Source organism: Oncorhynchus keta, chromosome 25 (genome assembly GCF_023373465.1).
Source record: "Oncorhynchus keta strain PuntledgeMale-10-30-2019 chromosome 25, Oket_V2, whole genome shotgun sequence".
NCBI lineage: Eukaryota > Metazoa > Chordata > Actinopteri > Salmoniformes > Salmonidae > Oncorhynchus > Oncorhynchus keta.
The window spans coordinates 37,326,809-37,350,091 of NC_068445.1; the positions used below are offsets into that span (position 1 = coordinate 37,326,809).

Here is a 23,283-nt window from a genome sequence, read left to right on the forward strand (position 1 = left end):
GAAGGGAGCATCCTCTCATACCCTTGCCTGTCCTGGCCTGGGTATGTCACCACTGCTGTGTTGGACCGGCCTGCCTACTTGCCAGATCTGGGCTGAAGTACTATTTGAAATATTTCAAATTCCTTTTAGCATTTGCTTTAGTTGCGTGGTGCACCAGATGGGTGGGGCTGATTGTTTTGAGACTATCCTATTGGTTCTATTGCACCAGGAAAGCTCAATCAAGCCCAGATAAATCATTTGAAATGATTTCAAATAGTATTTGAACCCAGGCCTGTTGCTGAGTCACAGAGCCTCCTGCATTTCCTCAGTGTTATTTACACCTCTGTCTGTTGGTTCTGTTACATAAAGAGATGCAGGTTTGGACTGTCTTCACATAAACAGTTGAATGTTTTAACATTGTCAGTAATCCTGTTTGAGCACCATACTCTAGGCTAAAAAGAACAGATGACGTTATTGTGAGTCAGAGCCTAAACTGAAAGATCATTTTGAGAAAATGGCACAAAATCCACAACATGTCTCACTATGTACTTACAGAAACAGCATTTTATTGGCCGCTGTTTATTTGGATAAATCTGATCTGAAGTTCAACCCAAAGTCAATCTACAGTAGAACCCTTCAATGTCAGGGGTTAAGAAATGTCACTTAGGGACTCAATGATTTTTGATGGTGTGATTTATTTAATCACTGCTGGGTCCATCTCATTGGCTGCTTTTGATTGTAATCGTTGGTCATCAAGGGGATCAGGTGTATTGATTACTGATAGGATGTCCTTTAAACATCACTCAGAGAGGGAGCTTGTGTGTGTGTGTGTGTGTGTGTGTGTGTGTGTGTGTGTGTGTGTGTGTGTGTGTGTGTGTGTGTGTGTGTGTGTGTGTGTGTGTGTGTGTGTGTGTGTGTGTGTGTGTGTGTGTGTGTGTGTGTGTGTGTGTGTGTGTGTGCGTGTGTGTGTGTGTCGTCCGTGTTCACACTAATAGGAGGGTAATTTGTCAATCAGGGGAAGGGACGTTAACCCCTTGACCTCCGAGTTGTTGTTGTTTCTCCAAAGTCCCTTCGTCCCGATGCTCCCTACTGCCAATATATTTACACGTCTATGTCTACATTTATATGTCCTTGTAGAGTGTATCAAGTGTTCTGCATTCATGTCTGTTCTGTGTTTTCCTGAATGGACAGGCTCTTTGCACGTACGTATTTGGCAATTTGAGGACATGCTATCTTTATTACAATACCTTGAATGGAGCTATTCTAATTTCTTTGGCCTAAAAATGTTGTCCATTTACAAAACAATGGTACCCTCTTCATCTTAGTTCTGTTGATGATGATAGACACTGAACAAAAAATATAAATGCATATAAAGTGTTGGTCCCATGTTTCATAAGCTGAAATAAAATATCCCAGAAAAGTTCCATATGCACAAAAATGTATTTCTCTCAAATGTTGTGCACCAATTTGTTTACATCCCTGTTAGTGAGCATTTCTCCTTTGCCAAGATAATCCATCGACCTGACAAGTGTGGCATATCAAAAAAGCTGACGAAACAGCACAATCATTACACAGGTGCACCTTGTGCTGGGGCCTGAGGAAAATAAAAGGCCACTCTAAATTGTGCAGTTTTGTCACACAACACAATGCCACAGATGTCTCAAGTTTAGAGGGAGGTGCTACTGGCATGATGACTGCAGGAATGTCCAGCAGAGCTGTTGCCCAAGAATGTAATGTTCATTTCTCTACCATAATCCGCCTCCAAAGTCATTTTAGAGAATTTGGGTGAACGGTTTGCTGATGTCAACGTTGTGAACAGTGCCGAATGAGGGCGGTGGAGTTATGGTATGGGCAGGTATAAGCTACAGACAACGAACACAATTGCATTTTTATTGACGGCAGTTTGAATGCACAAAATATAATTGAGAGGCCCATTTCTTTAATTAACCTCTTGAAACTAGGGGGCACTTTTTTCATTTTTGGAAAAATAACGTTCCCAAAGTAAACAGGCTATTTTGTCAGGACAAGAGGCTAGAATATGCATATAATTGACAGCTTAGGATAGAAAACACTCTAAAGTTTCCCAAACTGTAAAAATATTGTCTGTTAGTATATATTATCAAATAGATATTTGAAAAACACCTTGAGGTTTGATTATAAAAAATGTTTGCCGTGTTTCTGTCGATATTATGGATCTAATTTGGAATATTTTTCGGCGTTGTCGTGACCACAGTTTCCGGTGGATTTCTCAACCAAACGTGAAGTACAAACGGAGGTATTTCGGCTATAAAAATAATCTTTATGGGACAAAATTAACATTTGCTGTCTAACTGGGAGTCTCGTGAGTGAAAACATCCAAAGCTCATCAAAGGTAAACAACTTAATTTGATTGCTTTTCTGATTTTCGTGACCAAGCTGCCCGCTGCTAGCTGGACATAATACTATGCTAGGCTATCGATAAACTTATACAAATGCTTGTCTTGCTTTGGCTGTAAAGCATCATTTCAAGATCTGAGGTGACAGGGTGATTAACAAAAGGCTAAGCTGTGTTTCAATATATTTCACTTGTGATTTCATGAATCTGAATATTTTCTAGTAATATTTTTTGTCGGTTGCGTTATGCTAATTAGTGTCAGTTGATGACAATTCTCCCGGATCCGGGAGAGGGAGTTCCAAGATTAAGGTATCTGTCACCGTGACCAACAGATGCATATCTGTATTCCCAGTCATGTGAAATCCATATTGTTGTCATGCCCTGATCTGTTTCACCTGTCCTTGTGATTGTCTCCACCCCCTCCAGGTGTCGCTTATTTTCCCCAGTGTATTTATCCCTGTGTTTCCTGTCTCTCTGTACCAGTGTATTTATCCTTGTGGTTCCTGTCTCTATGTACCAGTGTATTTATCCCTGTGTTTCCTGTCTCTCTGTACCAGTGTATTTATCCCTGTGTTTCCTGTCTCTCTGTACCAGAAAACCAGCATTTTTCCAGATTATCCTACTTTTTGCATTCTCCTTTTTCTAGTCTTCACGGTTTTGACCCTTGCCTGTTTCTGGACTCTGTACCCGCCTGCCTGACCATTCTGTCTGCCTTGACCACGACCCTGTCTGCCACCCTGTACCTCCTGGACTCTGATCTGGTTTTGACCTTTTTGCCTGTCCATGACCATTCTCTTGCCTACTCCTTTTGGATTAATAAACATTGTAAGACTCCAACCATCTTCCTCCTGTGTCTGTGTCTGGGTCTCGCCTTGTGCCTTGATAGATGAATTTATTTCAAGTGACTGATTTAGTCTTATGACCTGTAACTCAGTCAAATCTTTGATATTGTTGCATGTTGCATTTATATTTTTGTTCTGTGTAGGTTCAACAATCCTTAGGAAAATCCTCACTTTTGCTTTTCATCTCTTGACGTGCGTAACCGCTGCATGGTTTCTATGGCGATGACTGTAGAAAATGCAGTCGGGTTGTCTTGTGAGGAAAGAACCATCTATTTCATCGCTCTACTATAGCTTGAGGATGGAGAGGAGAGAGGGAGGGAGGAGAGAGAGGGGAGAGAGGGAGGAGGGAGGTGCATAAGTGGAAATGAATATTTGTGACATTGAACTTTACACTACTCTATTACTCTACACTACTCTACACTTTTTATTTATTTATTTTTTATTTTACCTTTATTTAACTAGGCAAGATCAGTTAAGAAGAAATTCTTATTTTCAATGATTAACTGGGTTAACTGCCTGTTCAGGGACAGAACAACAGATTTGTACCTTGTCAGCTCGAGGGTTTGAACTTGCAACCTTCCGGTAACTAGTCCAACGCTCTAACCACTAGGCTACGCTGCCGCCCCGCACTACTCTACTACAATACACTACTCTACTCTACTCTACTCTACTCTACTCTACTCTACTCTACTACTCTAATCTACTACTCCACACTACTCTACTCTACTCTACTCCACTACTCTACTACTCTACACTACTCTACTACCATACTCTACTTTACTCTACAACTATACACTACACTACTCTACTCTACTCTGTTACTCTACACGACTCTACTACCATACATTACACTGTACTACACTACACTACACTACTCTACACTACACTACACTACACTACTCTACTACTCTACTACTCTACTACTCTACACTACACTACTCTACTCTAAACTACTACTCTACACTACTCTACTCTACACTACACTACACTACACGACACTACTCTACTCTACTCTACTCTACACTACACTACTCTACTCTACTCTAAACTACTACTCTACACTACTCTACACTACTCTACTCTACTACTCTACACTACTCTACTCTAAACTACTGCTCGACTCTACTACTATACACTACTCTACTACTGTACTCTACTCTATTCTACTTCTCTACTCTACTACAGTACACTAGTCTACTACTCTATTCTACTACTCTATTCTACTACTATACACTACTCTACTATACTCTACTCTATTATACTACTCTACTACCATACACTACTATACTCTACTACTATACACCACTCTACTCTACTCTACTCTACTCTACTCTACTCTACTCTACTCTACTCTACTCTACTACTATACGCTACTCTACTCTACTACCATACACTACTATACTCTACTACTATACACCACTCTACTCTACTCTACTCTACTCTACTCTACTCTACTCTACTCTACTGAACTCTACTACTATACACTACTCTACTACTATACACTACTCTACTCTACTACTATACACTACTCTACTCTACTACTATACACTACTCTACTCTACTACTCTACTACCATACACTACTATACTCTACTACTATACACCACTCTACTCTACTCTACTCTACTCTACTACTATACGCTACTCTACTCTACTACCATACACTACTCTACTCTACTCTACTACTCTACTCTACTCTACTCTACTCTACTCTACTCTACTCTACTCTACTCTACTCTACTACTATACACTACTCTACTACTATATACTACTCTACTCTACTACTATACACCACTCTACTCTACTCTACTCTACTCTACTCTACTACTATACACTACTCTACTACTATACACTACTCTACTCTACTCTACTACTCTACTCTACTCTACTCTACTCTACTCTACTCTACTCTACTCTACTCTACTCTACTACTATACACAACTATACTCTACTACTATACACCACTCTACTCTACTCTACTACTATACACTACTCTACTCTACTACTATACACTACTCTACTCTACTACTATATACTAGTATACTCTACTGCTATACTCTACTACTATATACTACTCTACTCTACTACTATACACTACTATACTACACTACTCAACTATGCTTAATTATACACTACTCCATCTGCTACTCTGCTATATTATACTCTGCTACTCTACTCTACTATATTATACTCTGCTAGTCTACTCTACTATATTATACTCTGCTAGTCTACTCTACTCTACTATATTATACTCTGCTAGTCTACTCTACTCTACTATATTATACTCTGCTACTCTACTCTACTATATTATACTCTGCTAGTCTACTCTACTCTACTATATTATACTCTGCTAGTCTACTCTACTATATTATACTCTGCTACTCTACTCTACTCTACTCTACTCTACTCTACTCTACTACTATACACAACTCTACTCTACTCTACTCTACTACTCTACTCTACTACTCTACTCTACTACTATACACTACTCTACTCTACTACTATACACTACTCTACTCTACTACTATACACTACTCTACTCTACTACTATATACTAGTCTACTCTACTGCTATACTCTACTACTACACCACTCAACTATGCTTAATTATACACTACTCCATCTGCTACTCTACTCTACTATATTATACTCTGCTAGTCTACTCTACTATATTATACTCTGCTACTATACTCTACTCTACTCTACTCTACTACTATATACTACTCTACTCTACTATATTATACTCTGCTAGTCTACTCTACTATATTATAATCTGCTAGTCTACTCTACTCTACTATATTATACTCTGCTAGTCTACTCTACTATATTATACTCTGCTAGTCTACTCTACTCTACTATATTATACTCTGCTAGTCTACTCTACTATATTATACTCTGCGAGTCTACTCTACTCTACTATATTATACTCTGCTAGTCTACTCTACTATATTATACTCTGCTAGTCTACTCTACTCTACTATATTATACTCTGCTAGTCTACTCTACTCTACTATATTATACTCTGCTACTCTACTCTACTCTACCATATTATACTCTGCTACTCTACTCTACTATATTATACTCTGCTAGTCTACTCTACTCTACTATATTATACTCTGCTAGTCTACTCTACTCTACTCTACTCTACTCTACTCTACTCTACTCTACTACTATACACCACTCTACTCTACTCTACTCTACTACTCTACTCTACTACTATACACTACTCTACTCTACTACTATACACTACTCTACTCTACTACTATACACTACTCTACTCAACTACTATATACTAGTCTACTCTACTGCTATACTCTACTACTACACCACTCAACTATGCTTAATTATACACTACTCCATCTGCTACTCTACTCTACTATATTATACTCTGCTAGTCTACTCTACTATATTATACTCTACTACTATACACCACTCTACTCTACTCTACTCTACTCTACTCTACTCTACTACTCTACTCTACTACTATACACTACACTACTCTACTCTACTAATATATACTACTCTACTCTACTACTATACACTACTATAATACACTACTCAACTCCACTTAATTATACACTACTCCATCTGCTACTCTACTATATTATACTCTGCTAGTCTACTCTACTATATTATAATCTGCTAGTCTACTCTACTCTACTCTACTGCTATATACTACTCTACTACTATACACTACTATAATACACTACTCAACTATGCTTAATTATACACTACTCCATCTGCTACTCTACTATATTATACTCTGCTAGTCTACTCTACTATATTATAATCTGCTAGTCTACTCTACTCTACTCTACTCTACTCTACTCTACTCTACTCTACTCTACTCTACTCTACTCTACTCTATTCTACTCTACTCTACTAGTATACTCTACTCTATTATACTCTGCTACTATACTCTACTCTACTCTGCTATATTATACTCTGCTACTCTACTCTACTCTACTCTACTCTACTCTACTCTACTCTACTATATTATACTCTGCTAGTCTACTCTACTATATTATACTCTGCTGCTATACTCTACTCTACTATACTCTACTCTACTCTGCTATATTATACTCTGCTACTCTACTCTACTCTACTCTACTCTACTCTACTCTACTCTACTATATTATACTCTGCTAGTCTACTCTACTATATTATACTCTGCTAGTCTACTCTACTATATTATACTCTGCTGCTATACTCTACTCTACTCTACTCTACTCTACTCTACTCTACTCTACTCTACTCTACTCTATTATAATCTGCTCCTATCCTCTACTCTACTCTACTCTATTATACTCTGCTACTATACTCTACTCTACTATACTCTACTATATACTACTCTACTCCACTCTACTATAGTATACTCGGCTACTCAACTCTACTCTACTCTACTCTACTCTACTCTACTCTACTCTACTCTACTCTACTCTACTCTAACAGTTATTAAATCAGACCAGAGTTCCATTACGCTTGTGAAGACATACCACTCGAAGATGGTTTAAACTCACACTGACAGTTGTTCACACTAAGCATTCTATTATGGGCCTGTATTTCTAAATTGTGTTAGCATTGGATAACAACATTACCTCATTTACATCAACTGTTCATTAAATCTCCCTGCATCCCATCCCACATCAGAGGTTTAATACAATGGGAGTGAGGCCACACCTGATTACCTCTAGGGGACAAGGTTGTTGATCAGAATGCATACAGCTTTCACACCAGCCACCACCAGAATGTGCAACAAATAGAAAATTGAATATCTTATCGGGTTTACGGAGCCAGGTCCGACTGTCTGCCTGGACATTTGAGTTTGCATTTTAATGACAGAAAGGAGAGTAATACATTATTAAACCAATCAAAGAGCCTCTGTTGTTTTTTTGACAACAGGCCCCAGTCCCCGTTCTACACTGTAAATAAATAGAACATGTGCAAGTGCACTACGTAGGGAACAGGGTGCCACTTGAGGCCAATGTGAGCCTCTGCAGGTAATTTATGCGTCATGGATTGGAGTTGTATTCTGGTGGAGCTACTTTAAAAGTAATTTCTAGAACATCGTTGGAAGGAGAGCTTTTAAGTTTCGAGGGAATTATTCCAGGAGCTTTCAGAAACAACTTGTCAGGTGAAAGAGCCTATAATGAAATGCGTTAACAATTGGCAAAGAAGGAAATCATGTTAAAATAATACAGATTCTGAAACTAACTTTTTTTATTATGAAGTAATATTTCAACTTTCAGAACCACTGTCCCGATCCATCCAGTATGTGTTGATGCTATTTAGTTTTACTTTCATTGACGATATTTTCTACGAAACAAATTCTAGCTTTCAAAGGTATTTCAACCATAGAGATATAACTGCCAGTCCAACAATGCTCTAATTATCTAGAAAATACATTTTGACGATCAGGGGAACAGGCTGAAAAGTGTATAAAAAAAACTATTGACCAAAGCATGCAGCTACCTCATTGGAAAATACAAATAATGTGATATGGTAAACCGTACATTTTTTGATTTGCTTAATTTAGGTCAGATACAAACAAGTACAAACCAATCTGTATTGTTAGATAGCTAGATCTTTCATTTTGTATAATAACTGCAATTATGGACATTGTTGTCTCGTCTGTTCTCCTCGAGTGAGAAGCAGTCTTGCTTTACAATTATATTCTAATATTTTCCCCACTGATTGATTTAAGCTAAAGGGGAAATCTGAGGCTCATATAACAAAACAGCAACCCTGCCACTGTTTTGTTGTTTAACCTGAAGGTTGGGTTGGAAATAAGTAACAACTCTCAAATTCATAGACATACAGTGTGTTTGGAAAGTATTCAGACCCCTTGTCTTTTTACACATTTTATTAGGTTACAGCCTTTACCAAAATTGATTAAATGGCTTCTTCCCTCATTAATCTACACACAATACCCCATAATGACAAAGTAAAAACAGGTTTATAGGAAGTTTAGCAAAATAAAGCAAAAAAAAGAAACCTTTGGCAGGGATTACAGCATCGAGTCTTCTTGGTATGACACTGACAAGCTTGGCACCCCTGTATTTTGGGAGTTTCTCCCAGTCTTCTCTTCAGATCCTCTAAAGCTGTCAGGTTGGTTGGGGAGAGTCACTGCACAGCTATTTTCAGGTCTCTCCAGAGATGATCGATTGGATTCAAGTCCGAGCTCTGGCTGGGCCCCTCAAGGACATTCAGAGACTTGTCCCGAAGCCACTCCTGCGTTGTCTTGATGGGGAGCGTCACTGCACAGCTATTTTCAGGTCTCCCCAGAGATGTTTGAGCGGGTTCATGTCCGGGCTCTGGCTGGGCATACTGTGTGTAGATCACTGAAGATTTTTGTGACGTAACAAAATGTGGAAAAAGTCAAGTGGTATGAATAATTTCCGAAGGCACTGTAGCTATGTACAGCAAAAGTCTGATCATCCATGATATCAAAAGTATAGTTTTAACCATGTTTTGAGAATATACAGTGTTTGCTTACAAACATATATACAGTACCAGTCAAAAGTTTGGACACACCTTCTCATTCAAGGATTTTTCTTTCTTTTTTAAAACTATTTTCTACATTGTAGAATAATAGTGAAGACATCAAAACTATGAAATAACACATATGGAATCATGTAAACTCCCTTTTTCAGGACCGTATCTTTCAAAGACAATTCGTAAAAATCCAAATAACTTCAGAGATCTTCATTGTAAAGGGTTTAAAACACTGTTTCTCATGCTTGTTCGGTGTACCATTGACAATTAATGAACATGCACCTGTGGAACGGTCGTTAAGACACTAACAGCTTACAGACGGTAGGCAGTTATGAAAGCTTAGGACACTTAAGAGGCCTTTCTACTGACTCTGAAAAACACCAAAAGAAAGATGCCCAGGGTCCCTTCTTATCTGCATGAACGTGCCTTAGGCATGCTGCAAGGAGGCATGAAGACTGCAGATGTGGCCAGTGCAATAAATGGCAATGTCCGTACTGTGAAACGCCTAAGACAGCGCTACAGGGAGCCCGGTACATCCGAACATCACACCTGCGGGACAAGTACAGGATGGCAACAACACCTGGCCAGGTTACACCAGGAACTCAAAATCCTTCCATCAGTGCTCAGACTGTCCACAATAGGCTGAGAGAGGCTGGACTGAGGGCTTGTAGGCCTGTTGTAAGGCAGGTAACAACGTTGCCTACCCACCATCGCTGGACCAGACAGGACTGGAAAAAAGCACTCTTCACTGACCAGTCGCGGTTTTGTCTCACCAGGGGTGATGGTCTGATTCACGTGTATCGTCAAAGGAATGTTTGTTACACCGAGGCCTGTACTCTGGAGCGGGATCGATTTGGAGGTGGAGGGTCATTCATGGTCTGGGGCGGTGTGTCACAGCATCATCGGACTGAGCTTGTTTTCATTACAGGCAATCTCAACGCTGTGCGTGACAGGGAAGACATCCTCCTCCCTCATACGGTACCCTTCCTGCAGGCTCATCCTGACATGACCCTCCAGCATGACAATGCCACCAGCCATACTGCTCGTTCTGTGCGTAGTTTCCTGCAAGACAGGAATGTCAGTGTTCTGCCATGGCCAGCGAAGAGCCCGGATCTCAATCCCATTGAGCACGTCTGGGACCTGTTGGATCGGAGGGTGAGGGCGAGGGCCGTTCCCCCCAGAAATGTCCTGGAACATGCAGGTGCCTTGGTCAAAGAGTGGGGTAACATCTCACTACAAGAACTGGCAAATCTGGTGCAGTCCATGAGGAGGAGATGCACTGCAGTACTTAATGCAGCTGGTGGCTACTGACTGTTACTTTTGATTTTGACCCCACCTTTGTGCAGGGACACATTATTCAATTTCTGTTAGTCACATGTCTGTGGAACTTGTTCAGTTTATGTATCAGTGGTTGAATCTTTTAATGGTCATACAAATATTTACACATGTTAAGTTTGTGGAAATAAATGCAGTTGACAGTGATAGGAAGTTCCTTTTTTTTGCTGAGTTTGGTAAACAAAAACCAATTGTTAAACAATTCAAAATATATTTGAGATTTTAGATTCTTTAAAGTAGCCACCTTTTGTCTTGATGATAGTCTTCAATGAGTTCCCACATATTCTGAGCACTTGTTGGCTGCTTTTCCTTCACTCTGCTGTTGAAATCATCACAAACCAATTGGGTTGAGGTCGGGTTAATTGGGTAGAGGTTGGGTGATTGTGTAGGCCAGGTCATCTGATGCAGCACTCCATCACTCTCCTTCATGGTCAAATAGTCCTTACACAGCTGGAGTTATGTTGGGTCATTGTCCTATTGAAAAACAAATGACAGTTCCACTAAGCACAAACCAGATGGGATGGCGTATCGCTGCAGAATGCTGTGGTAGCCATACTGCTTAAGTGTCACCAGCAAAGCACCCCCAAACCATCACACCTCTTCCGCCATGCGTTATGGTGGGAACTACACATGCACAGGTAATCAGTTCACCTACTCTGCTTCTCACAAAGAATGGTGGTTGGAACCATACACCTAAAATTTGGACTCATCAGACCAATGGACAGATTTCCTCTGGTCTAATGTCCATTGCTCGTGGTTCTTGGCTCAAGCAGGGCTCATCTTCTTATTGGTATCCATTAGTAGTGGTTTCTTTGTAGCAATTTGACGATGAAAACCTGATTCACGCAGTCTCCTCTGAACAGTTGATGTTGAGATGTGTTTGTTACTTGAACTCTGTGAAGCATGTGTTTGAGCTGTAATTTCTGAGGCTGGGAAATCAAATGAACTTATCCTCTGCAGCAGAGGTAACTCTGGGTCTTCCTTTCCTGTGGTGGTCCTCATGAGAGCCAGTTTCATCATAGCGCTTGATATTTTTTGCGATTGTACTTGAAGAAACTTTCAAAGTTATTGAAATGTTCCGTATTGACTGACCTTCACGTCGTTAAAGTAATGATGGACTGTAATTTCTCTTTGCTTATTTGCCATAATATGGACTTGGTGTTTTACCAAATTACTTGGTTGTTTACTTGGTCATTTACCAAATAGGGCTACCACCCCTACCTTGTCACAACACAACTGATTGGTTCAAACGCATTAAGAAGGAAAGAAATCCCACAAATTAACCTTTAACAAGGCACACCTGTTAATTGAATACATCCCAGGTGACTACCTCATGAAGCTGGTTGAGAGAACGCCACAGTTCAAAGCTGTCATCAAGGTAAATGGTGGCTACTTTTAAGAATCTCAAATTTTAAATACATTTTGATTTGTTAACACTTTTTTGGTTACTAATGTAGATGATTCCCATGTGTTATTTTATAGTTTTGATGTCTTTACTATTTTTCTACAATGTAGAAAATAGTAAAAAATAAACCTTTGAATGAGTAGGTGTTTCCAAACTTTTGACTGTATAAATATATACAAATACAAACAATGGAGTAAGAAACTATTTTATTTTTGGTTCTGGTGGGGGTAAGATTGTTGAACTAAGATCACGAGTCATTGATACTATGATATTGTATATCATTAATTTAACATTCAAAAGGCACTCACACATATGAGCTATCTTTTTTTGCAGGTGCAATGTAACAGATGAATAAGATGAGAAGAGAGTCCATTCATGGAGGTACAGGATGCCTTTTAAATAGTTATTTTGGGGGAGATGAAGGTATTCACAGGTTGGAGGAGAGAGAAGAGAGAGTATCAGCATGCATTCATCAACGCCATCTTCACAGAAATTACAGTGGCAAGATAAAAAGATAATTTCACATATTGAGTTTTCAATCCATGTTGTAAAACTGTATCTGAAAGACCACCATCACTTTAATTATATACCTCCCAACTATCTTTGTATTTATTCCTGACCTGTGATGTCCCACCTGCACATCACATAGCTATTTTCCTAGCCTGGATGTCAGTCTGTTTCTGCTCTCTTGCCAGCTCCCACTGGAGCAAACAAATCTGGGACCAGGCCACTGTTTAACCATTTTAGGGAAAGATTTGCCAGACGTTTTCACCAGGTTCAGAGTAAAGGTGCTATGTGTAAAGGTGCTACGTGTAAAGGTGCTATGTGTAAAGGTGCTATGTGTAAAGGTGCTATGTCTAAATATTATACGTGTAAAGGTGCTATGTGTAAAGGTGCTATGTGTAAAGGTGCTACATGTAAAGGAGCTACGTGTAAAGGTGCTATGTGTAAAGGTTCTACGTGTAAAGGTTCTGCGTGTAAAGGTTCTACATGTAAAGGTGCTACGTGTAAAGGTGCTACGTGTAAAGGTGCTATGTGTAAAGGTGCTATGTGTAAAAGTGCTACGTGAAAAGTTGCTACGTGTAAAGGTGCTACACCCAGAACTTCTCAGAACTTCTCCCCTGTGTGGAACATTGGCGAATTTCAACAGCACTAGGCTACATTTAAACAAATCTCCTCCTCCCCGCATTAAATTTCCCCATAACATGGCGTAGACCCTCTCTTGAGGCTTTTTGTAAAGTCTGCTTCCAACTCTAGATCCCCTGAACGCAGCTCACTTTCCAGCTCACACTCTCAAACACATACAGTTGAAGTCGGAAGTTTACATACACCTTAACCAAATACATTTAAACTCAGTTTTTCACAATTCCTGACATTTAATCCTAGTAAATATTCTCTGTTTTAGGTCAGGTAGGATCACCACCTTATTTTAATAATGTGAAATGTCAGAATAATAGAAGAATAATGATTTATTTCAGCTTTACTTTTTTTCATCACATTCCCAGTGGGTCAGAAGTTTACATACACTCAATTAGTATTTGGTAGCATTGCCTTTAAAATGTTTATCTTGGGTCAAATATTTTGGGTAGCCTTCCACAAGCTTCCCACAATAAGTTGGGTGAATTTTGGCCCATTCCTCCTGACAGAGCTGGTGTAACTGAGTCAGGTTTGTAGGCCTCCTTGCTCTCACACGCTTTTTCAGTTCTGCCCACAACTTTTCTATAGGATTGAGGTCAGGGCTTTGTGATGGCCACTCCAATACCTTGACTTTGTTGTTCTTAAGCCATTTTGCCACAACTTTGGAAGTATGCTTGGGGTCATTGTTAGTTTGGAAATCCCATTTGCAACCAAGATGTATCTTCCTGACTGATGTCTTGAGATGTTGCTTCAATACATCCACATAATTTCCCCTCCTCTTGATGCCATCTATTTTGTGAAGTGCATCAGTCCCTCCTGCAGCAAAGCACCACACATGATGCTGCCACCAACAGTTCTATTTTTGTTTCACCAGACAAGAGGACATTTCTCCAAAATGTATGGACTTTGTCTCCATGTGCAAATTATAAACCGTAGTCTGGCTTTTTTTATGGCGGTTTTGGAGCAGTGGCTTCTTCCTTGCAGAGTGGACTTTCAGGATATGTCGAGATAGGACTCATTTTACAGTGGATATAGATACTTTTGTACCGGTTTCCTCCAGCACCTTTACAGGGTCCTTTGTTGTTGTTCTGGGATTGATTTGCACTTTTTGCACCAAAGTACGTTCATCTCTATGAGACAGAACGCATCTCCTTCCTGAGCGGTATGACGGCGGCATGGCGGCATCCCACGGTGTTTACTTGCGTACTATTGTTTGTACAGATGAACGTGGTACCTTCAGGCATTTTGAAATTGCTCCCAAGGATGAACCAGACTTGTGGAGGTCAGATTTTTTTTTAAATGAGGTCTTGGCTGATTTCTTTTGATTTTCCCATGATGTCAAGCAAAGGGGCACTGAGTTTGAAGGTAGGCCTTGAAATACATCCTCAGGTACACCTCCAATAGACTGAAATGATATCAATTAGCCTACTAGAAGCTTCTAAAGCCATTACATCATTTTCTGGATTTTTGTAAATTTCTGACCTAGTGGAATTGTGATATAGCGAATTATAAGTAAAATAATCTGTCTGTCAACAATTGTTGAAAAGATTACTTGTGTCATGCACAAAGTAGATGTCCTTGTTAACAAGAAATTTGTGGAGTGGTTGAAATACGAATTTTAATATCTCCAACCTAAGTGTATATAAACTTTTGACTTCAACTGTAGATCCCCTGAACGCAGCTCACTCTCCAGATCCCAATCACCTTAATTCTGATCACCTGTTCACACACCTGAATGTCATTATCACACACTATTTAGTTCAGTTCTTTGCACCCCATCATTGTGAGTTATTGTTTGTTTTTCGGCGTAATTTAATCCTCCCTTGTATGATAGTTTTGGCCTGCCTCACTATCGACACCTTCTGTCTATTCCCTGCCTGTACATTAGTCTATCGGGTTTCCTGTTATCAACCTATTGCCTGATCTCCCGGATGATGTTGCTAACTTTTTCCCTGCCTGTACTATTGCCTTTTTGGACCCCCTGTGTATGACCTTCTGCCTGCCCCTGGACCCAGCGACCTGCCTCCTCCAATGAGGTGCCTTTACAAATAAACACCTGCTGCGCTTTGCGCTTGAAACCAGCTCTCTGTCTCCCTTCCTGTTCATTACACTTTTAACTTTTGGGTTTGATCCACCAGCTTCAAACAGCTGTAATAATAATTCATTGGAGATTGAAAATATATGATGGTACAATTAAAGTTAAATAGTTAAAGGTTAAATAAAAAATGTGTTAATAAAATACAATGATTCCCTACAGTATCCAGTGCTTGTTTTCTCACAAACTGAAATTTTTGTGAAAAATGTTGAATTTTAGAAACAAAGAAATGACAGAGAGATTTCTAAATTGGCTACTTGAAATTGGCTAGTACATTGGCTACACTAATACAGCTTTCCCATTTTCCCAGATGTCGCTCCAGCGGGAGAAATCAATAGGCAAATATCACAGCCAATCACAGCACTGTCTGGTAAGTAATACTGTGAAACACTTATCATTCCACGATTACTGCAGATTCTGTATATTATGGAAATTTTCTGAAATTACAATGCAACATTTTTACAAACTCCCATGCGTAGCATCTTTAACTATGTTCTTTCTCATAAACTGTAAATTATCACTGTATCTTACATTGTATGTTTTATTGCCCCTGGGGGAAAAACCTGCTGCATGTCTGACCCTTTCAGAAAGACTTCAACCCTTAGAACTAAACTGAATATCAAATGTGAGGGCAAAACCAGTGATTTCATAATATATTCCAGCCTATCATTTAAACATATTCTGCAAGTGTCCAGTTGACATGGTTCTGTGTCAGACCTCGGTTCAAAGACTATTTCAAATCATGTTCCATAATTTATCTGAGTTTGATTGAGCTTGTCTGGTGCAATGGAATCAATAGAATTGTCACAAAAGTTCCAACCCCACACATCTGGCACTCCAGACAGGCTTGAGCAAACGCTCAAAGTATATGCAAGATTTCGAGCAGATTTTTAAGCAGACTAGAGTTTTTTGTCATGAATCTTGTTCTGGAGACAGCTCTACAGAGTGGTCACTAACTGGCAAAGCCACAAAGTCATAAAATATAACCCCTAACCTTAACCTTAACCACACTGCTAACCATATTTTCTATTTTCATTCATGTTTACAATATAGCCAGTTTTGACTTTGCAGCTGGCCTATCTATGGGGAAATCACTCAGTTCTGCTTCATGACAATAAACGTCAACTTTGTGTGTTTTAATTGAAGAGTGGTTGTTGGTTGCATCCCAAATGGCACCCTATGCCCTACATAGTGCACTACTGCCTACGGGCCCAGGTCAAAGTAGTGCACTGCATAGGGAGGGAATAGGGTACCATTTGGGACTGATACCCTGACTCTCTCTTTATTCAAAGCACAGTGATGACAATCCAGGCTGCCCGCTTTTCTCATTAAGTGGCTGGTGTTGTTCGACATTAACTTTCATGTTATCAGCTAATGTATAATCTAACTGAGCTTGGCTTTAGTTTGGAGTGCCTCCGTGCATATCTATTAGAACAAGCCTGGCCAGGTGATTGTTATCCCATTTATGACGGATCAAAAGTCTGCATGTTCTAACCACAAATGCAAACACTTAGAGAAGCTTCTGGTAAGGTCAAGTAATAGTTGACGTTTTTGCTGTCAGAGATGTATTGCTTGCAGTGTATTCCTTGATCATAAATATTCAGATGTATCGTCACTGCCACTTGGGCTTGCGAGTGGCGCAGCGCTCTGAGGTACTGCATCTCAGTGCTTGAGGCGTCACTACAGACACCTTGTGTCACGGCAGTTGGTGGAAGAAGATGAGGACCAAGGTGCAGGGTGGTACGCGTTCATATTTATTATTGGAACTGAACACTGATTAACCTAAATAACAAAGAGAATGAACAAAAACTGAAACAGTTCTGTCTGGTGCAGTAACAGAGACAGAAAACAGAGACATAAAAAAGGAACTAAGGGCAGGATGTGACAGTACCTCCCCCCAAAGTTGCGGACTCTGGCCGCAAAACCTAACCCCATAGGGGAGGGTCTGGGTGGGCATCTGTCCGCGGTGGCGGCTCTGGCGCGGGACGTGGACCCCACTCCACCATAGTCTTGGCCCACTTAAGTGGCGCCTTTGGAGCGGTGACCCTCGCTGCCAACCTCGGACTGGGGACCCTTGCAGCAGGCCCCGAATAGATGGGAGATTCCGGCAGCGCCGGACAGGTGGGGAACTCCGGCAGCGCCGACGTCAAGGGCGACGCCTCACGCCGGCGCTGCCAGAGTCGCCCTTCACTCTGGCGCTGCCGGCGTCGCCCTTCACGTCGGCGCTGCCGGAGTCGGCTCCCATCTATTCTGGCAGCGCCGGAGTGAAGGGCGACTCTGGCAGCGCCGGCGTGAAGGGCGACTCTGGCAGCGCCGGAGTGAAGGGCGACTCTGGCAGCGCCGGCATGAAGGGCGACTCTGGCAGCGCCGGCGTGAAGGGCGACCCTGTCAGCGCCGGAGTGAAGGGCGACTCTGGAAGCGCTGGTCAGGAGGGAGCCTCTGAAAGCGCTGGACCGGAGGGAGACTCTGGAAGCGCTGGACAGGAGGGAGACTCTGGAAGCGCTGGACAGGAGGGAGCACCTCGAGGGAGGAGACGGAGAGACAGCCTGGTGCGTGGGGCTGCCACAGGAGGCCTGGTGCGTGGAGGAGGCACTGGATGGACCGGACCGTGGAGGCGCACTGGAGGTCTCGAGCACCGAGCCTGCACAACCTGTCCTGGCTGGATACTCCCTGTAGCCCGGCAAGTGCGGCCGGGTGGAACAGACCGCATTGGGCTGTGCTGGCGAACCGGGGACACCGTGCGTAGGCCTGGTGCCATATAACCCGAGCCGAGGAGACGCACTGGAGACCAGATGCGCTGAGCCGGCTTCATTCCTCCTGGCTCGATGCCTACTCTAGCCCAGACGATACAACGAGCTGCGATGTAGCGCACCGGGCTATGCCTGCACACTGGGGACACCGTGCGCCTCACAGCATAACACGGTGCCTGCCCGGTCCATCTCTCGCCACGGTAAGCACGGGGAGTTGGCTCAGGTCTCCTACCTGACTTAGCCACACTCCCCCTGTGCCCCCCAATATATTTTTGGGGCTGCCTTTCGTCCCTGTTGCGCTGCCGTGCTAACTCCTCATAACGCCGCAGCTTTGCTTTAGCTGCCTCCAGCTCTTCCCTGGGGCGGCGATATTCCCCAGCCTGTGCCCAGGGTCCCCTACCGTCCAAAATCTCCTCCCATGTCCAGGAGTCCAGAACCCTCAACGGTTGTGTTGGGTAGTTCTGTAATGGCTGTTTGTGGAAGAAGATGAGGACCAAGGTGCAGCGTGGTACGTGTTCATCTTTATTATTGGAACTGAACACTGATTAACCTAAATAACAAAGAGAATGAACAAAAACTGAAACAGTTCTGTCTGGTGCAGACACAGAGACAGAAAACAAAGACAGAAAAAAGGAACTAAGGTCAGGACGTGACACCCTGGTTTGAATCCAGGCTGTATCACAACTGGCAGTGATTGGGAGTCCCATAGGGTGGAGCACAATTGGCCCAGCATCATCTGGGTTTGGCCGGTGTAGGCCGTCTTTGTAAATAAGAATTTGTTCTTAACGGACTTGCCTAGTTAAATAAAGGTTAAATAAAAAAAACTGTCAAAGTAGTCCATTTTAAATCCTTACGCCTATCCAACAGTAAATGATTCATAAATATGTCTTCCTAAATTGAGTACTCAGCATTGCATTTGTAGATGTTATGACAGATGATGTGAGCGGCAGGGAGAGGAGAGAGGGGGTTGTGGTGTGGTGTGGTGCATATTGTAGCAAGAAGAGTTGTGCTGTGTAGACTAGCTGGTGAAACACTGTTGTATTGTTATTCTGTCATCTGGGTTGTGTTGGGCTGTGTAATATTACATTGTTGGACTGTGCTGTTGTGTTGGGTTATGTTGTATACTGTAGGTAGGTACAGGCTTGCTGGGGACAAACTCTGAGCCTTGGGGGTTATTGTGTCAGGCACATGCACCGGCTGCTTCTCTCAAACCCAGCCTTCTGTTATGCTAATGGCGGCAAACGGCTTGGCCCTTTGTCCAAGACACAGAGAGAGAGAGGGGCCTAGAGGGAGGGAGGGAGAGAGACACAGAGAGACTAAAAGGGAAAGAGACTGAGTAACAGGATGAGAGTAACTAAAGGGAGGGAAATAAGACATAAAATAATAGGAGGGGGGAGAAAAAAGATATAGAGAGAGAGAGAGAGAGAGAGAGAGAGAGAGAGAGAGAGAGAGAGAGAGAGAGAGAGAGAGAGAGAGAGAGAGACAGAGAGAGAGAGAGAGAGAGAGAGAGAGAGAAAAGAGAGAGAGAGAGAGAGAGAGAGAGAGAGAGAGAGAGAGAGAGAGAGAGAGAGACAGAGAGAGAGAGAGAGAGAGAGAGAGAGAGAGAGAGACATAGAGAGAGAGAGAGAGAGAGAGAGAGAGAGAGAGAGAGAGAGAGAGAGAGAGAGAGAGAGAGAGAGAGAGACAGAGAGAGAGAGAGAGAGAGAGAGAGAGAGAGAGAGAGAGAGAGAGAGAGAGAGAGAGACAGAGAGAGAGAGAGAGAGAGAGAGAGAGAGAGAGAGAGAGAGAGAGAGAGAGAGAGAGAGAGAGAAAGAGAGAGAGAGAGAGAGAGAGAGAGAGAGAGAGAGAGAGAGAGAGAGAGAGACAGAGAGAGAGAGAGAGAGAGAGAGAGAGAGAGAGAGAGAGAGAGAGAGAGAGAGAGAGAGAGAGAGAGAGAGAGAGAGAGACATAGAGAGAGAGAGAGAGAGAGAGAGAGAGAGAGAGAGAGAGAGAGAGAGAGAGAGAGAGAGAGAGAGAGAGAGATACAGAGGATAGGAGAAAGAAGGTGTCCTACTCCCCCTGACCTACCCCCAGCCTCCCAACGTCACAGTCTGAGAAAGACAAAACAAGCTACCAGTCAGCTGGGCTCCTCACTCGCTTTGAACACACACGTCACACACTCTACACGCTCATCCATACACTCTCAAACCCACTCACTCACTCACGCCCACAAACCCAGACATATACAGTCAGCACACACTCGCCTCGGCTCTCAGATCTCATCCACCCGTCGGTGTGTATGAGTCCCTGTGCAACACGCTGAGAATCACTCCCTCACACACTACGTCCGTCATTGGCTCTTTGGCTCTGACCGGAGAGGAGGATTCTCCTGTATGGCCTGTGACTCTCTGCTCTAACTGAAGACTACAACACAGAGCAGAGAGACAGGGAAGAGGAGAGGGAGAGAAACGCTACCCCCCTCAGAGAGAACAAAAAACAGCCTGTCGGTGTGGCAGCAGCAGCAGCAGCAGCAGCAGTAGAAGAAGCCTTTGTCTTGTCCAGCTTGGTCCACATGCTCCCCCCGTAGAAAGAAGAGAACAGAAGAGAGGAGAGGAGCAGCTCTGAGCACTGACACATTGACCTACTCTAGCAGGAAGAGAACAACGTTTGCTGTTTGCTGTGTTTCCCTGTGTGGATTCAGATTCAGTACTTGGACAGCTCCGGAGCGCTCAGCTCTCCAACACATTCCTGTAGTATAGTATATGTGAAGTCTCCCTCGTCGAGACCCCATTCCCAGGGGCAGCCCTGGACCCCCAGCCCCAGCCCCCTTTGGCTCGCTCCCTGGCTCCCTGCGCCCCTCTCCCCCTGGGGACAGTGGACAGCATGGCCAGCCTGGAGCACCAGTGGGAGAAGCAGCTCTTTGAGAAGTTCTGGAAGGGGACGTTTAAGGCTGTGGCCACACCGAGACCAGGGAGCATCATCGTGGCCAGCATCACCGCACGGAGGAGGGTAATCAGGTCAGTTATCTCTATATTTAAAATTTCAAAAGGCTTTTTTGACGGGACAAAACATTTGACATTTTTATTGCCAATCAACATTGTTGAACAGTTCAACCATACATTACGCTCAATCTCTCAATTCTCTTCATCTCTCTCTATGTCAATAATGCAACTGTAGTTGTGTAAAAATCTGTCTTATTTTGTACCTATATGTATGATAGAATTGCCCACCGGTAGACATGCTGGTAGATAAGAAAGATAAGTATGTAGAACATGTTTGGGCTGAATCAAGCAAACAAGCAGGTGGTTAAACCTCGTGTAACTATGAGCAGTCAGTAGACAGTCCAACACCAAGTGAATTAATAAGGAATATATGGGTGTCCTTCATACGGCCCACGTGGGGGACCAATCCATAATGCATGTGGTGTAAGTTCATTTGTTTAAATACAATATTGCTTTTATTTATGATTATTTGTAAAAAAAAAAGAATATACAATATACTTAAAACAGGGGTACAAGTAGTATTCATTTCTTCCCGGTATGTGACCTCCTATATGCTGCGCATGCCCCAACATATTTTATGTACCTAATCTTTGAATTACATATAGAATCCCTATTAATTCAATAGGATCTCTGTTGGCCCAGTTGTAAAGATTGGTTATTTCACTTTTAAAATGTGTTACCTTTTATTGTGGTGTAAACACAGCCAGTCAGGATGTTTTCATCTGATTGTCAAACAATGACTTCAAATGTCTTCTTTACTAGGCTAGTGGCCACATTCATCTAGTCACAACACACATTCAGCCTCCAAACAGCGCAGGATGGAAAGAGACCTGTTACACAAAACATCAAAAAGTCTGATGACATTTGGTGATGGTCATTAGGCCATAGAGTCCACTTCTGCCTGGACACGTCTTGGTGTCGAGTGTTCACATCGAACCACATCGCATTTTGGACCTTAGGCTATTTCACCCGTTTTCAAGTCCATTCGCTCATTTTTCATGCCTTGTTATATTCTAGAATTTTCTTAATAGTGTTTTCATTATTGTTATAAGCTCATATGATAGGCTCACTATTTGTTTTCCTGGTGTCCGACCATACCGCCTTACTTTGACCCCTGCTTTAAAATGACTAAAACCACATCGAAACTGTGAATAGATGATAATGGACTTCATACATTTTATTGACTGGGTCCAGCTCACTAATAATCACTACATTCATACAGTTTATTGACTGGGTCCAACTCACTAATAATCACTACATTCATACAGTTTATTGACTGGGTCCAACTCACTAATAATCACTACATTCATACAGTTTATTGACTGTGTCCAGCTCACTAATAATCACTACATTCATACAGTTTATTGACTGTGTCCAGCTCACTAATAATCACTACATTTATAGTTTATTGACTGGGTCCATCTCACTAATAATCACTACATTCATACAGTTTATTGACTGGGTCCAGCTCACTAATAATCACTACATTCATACAGTTTATTGACTGGGTCCAGCTCACTAATAATCACTACATTCATACAGTTTAATCACTACATTCACTACATTTATAGTTTATTGACTGGGTCCATCTCACTAATAATCACTACATTCATACAGTTTATTGACTGGGTCCAGCTCACTAATAATCACTACATTCATACAGTTTATTGACTGGGTCCAGCTCACTAATAATCACTACATTCATACAGTTTATTGACTGGTCCAGCTCACTAATAATCACTACAGTCCATCTCACTAATAATCACTACATTCATACAGTTTATTGACTGGTCCAGCTCACTAATAATCACTACATTCCATTGCTCACTAATAATCACTACATTCATACAGTTTATTGACTGGGTCCAGCTCACTAATAATCACTACATTCA

At 41.9% G+C, this 23,283-nt stretch overlaps 2 protein-coding genes across 2 annotated transcripts in view; one reads left to right on the plus strand and one right to left on the minus strand.

Moving 5' to 3' along the window:
- LOC127911899 (uncharacterized) overlaps nucleotides 1-23,283 on the minus strand; it is a 278,597-nt gene that overhangs the window by 208,297 nt on the left and 47,017 nt on the right. The window lies entirely within an intron of this gene.
- Nucleotides 20,624-23,283, plus strand: part of LOC118375392 (serine/arginine repetitive matrix protein 4-like) — a 213,198-nt gene continuing 210,538 nt past the window's right edge. Inside the window, exon 1 of the mRNA XM_052479231.1 lies at nucleotides 20,624-21,406. Coding sequence (XP_052335191.1) covers nucleotides 21,273-21,406 — 134 coding nt within the window. The 5' untranslated portion in view covers nucleotides 20,624-21,272. The remainder of the gene's footprint in view (nucleotides 21,407-23,283) is intronic.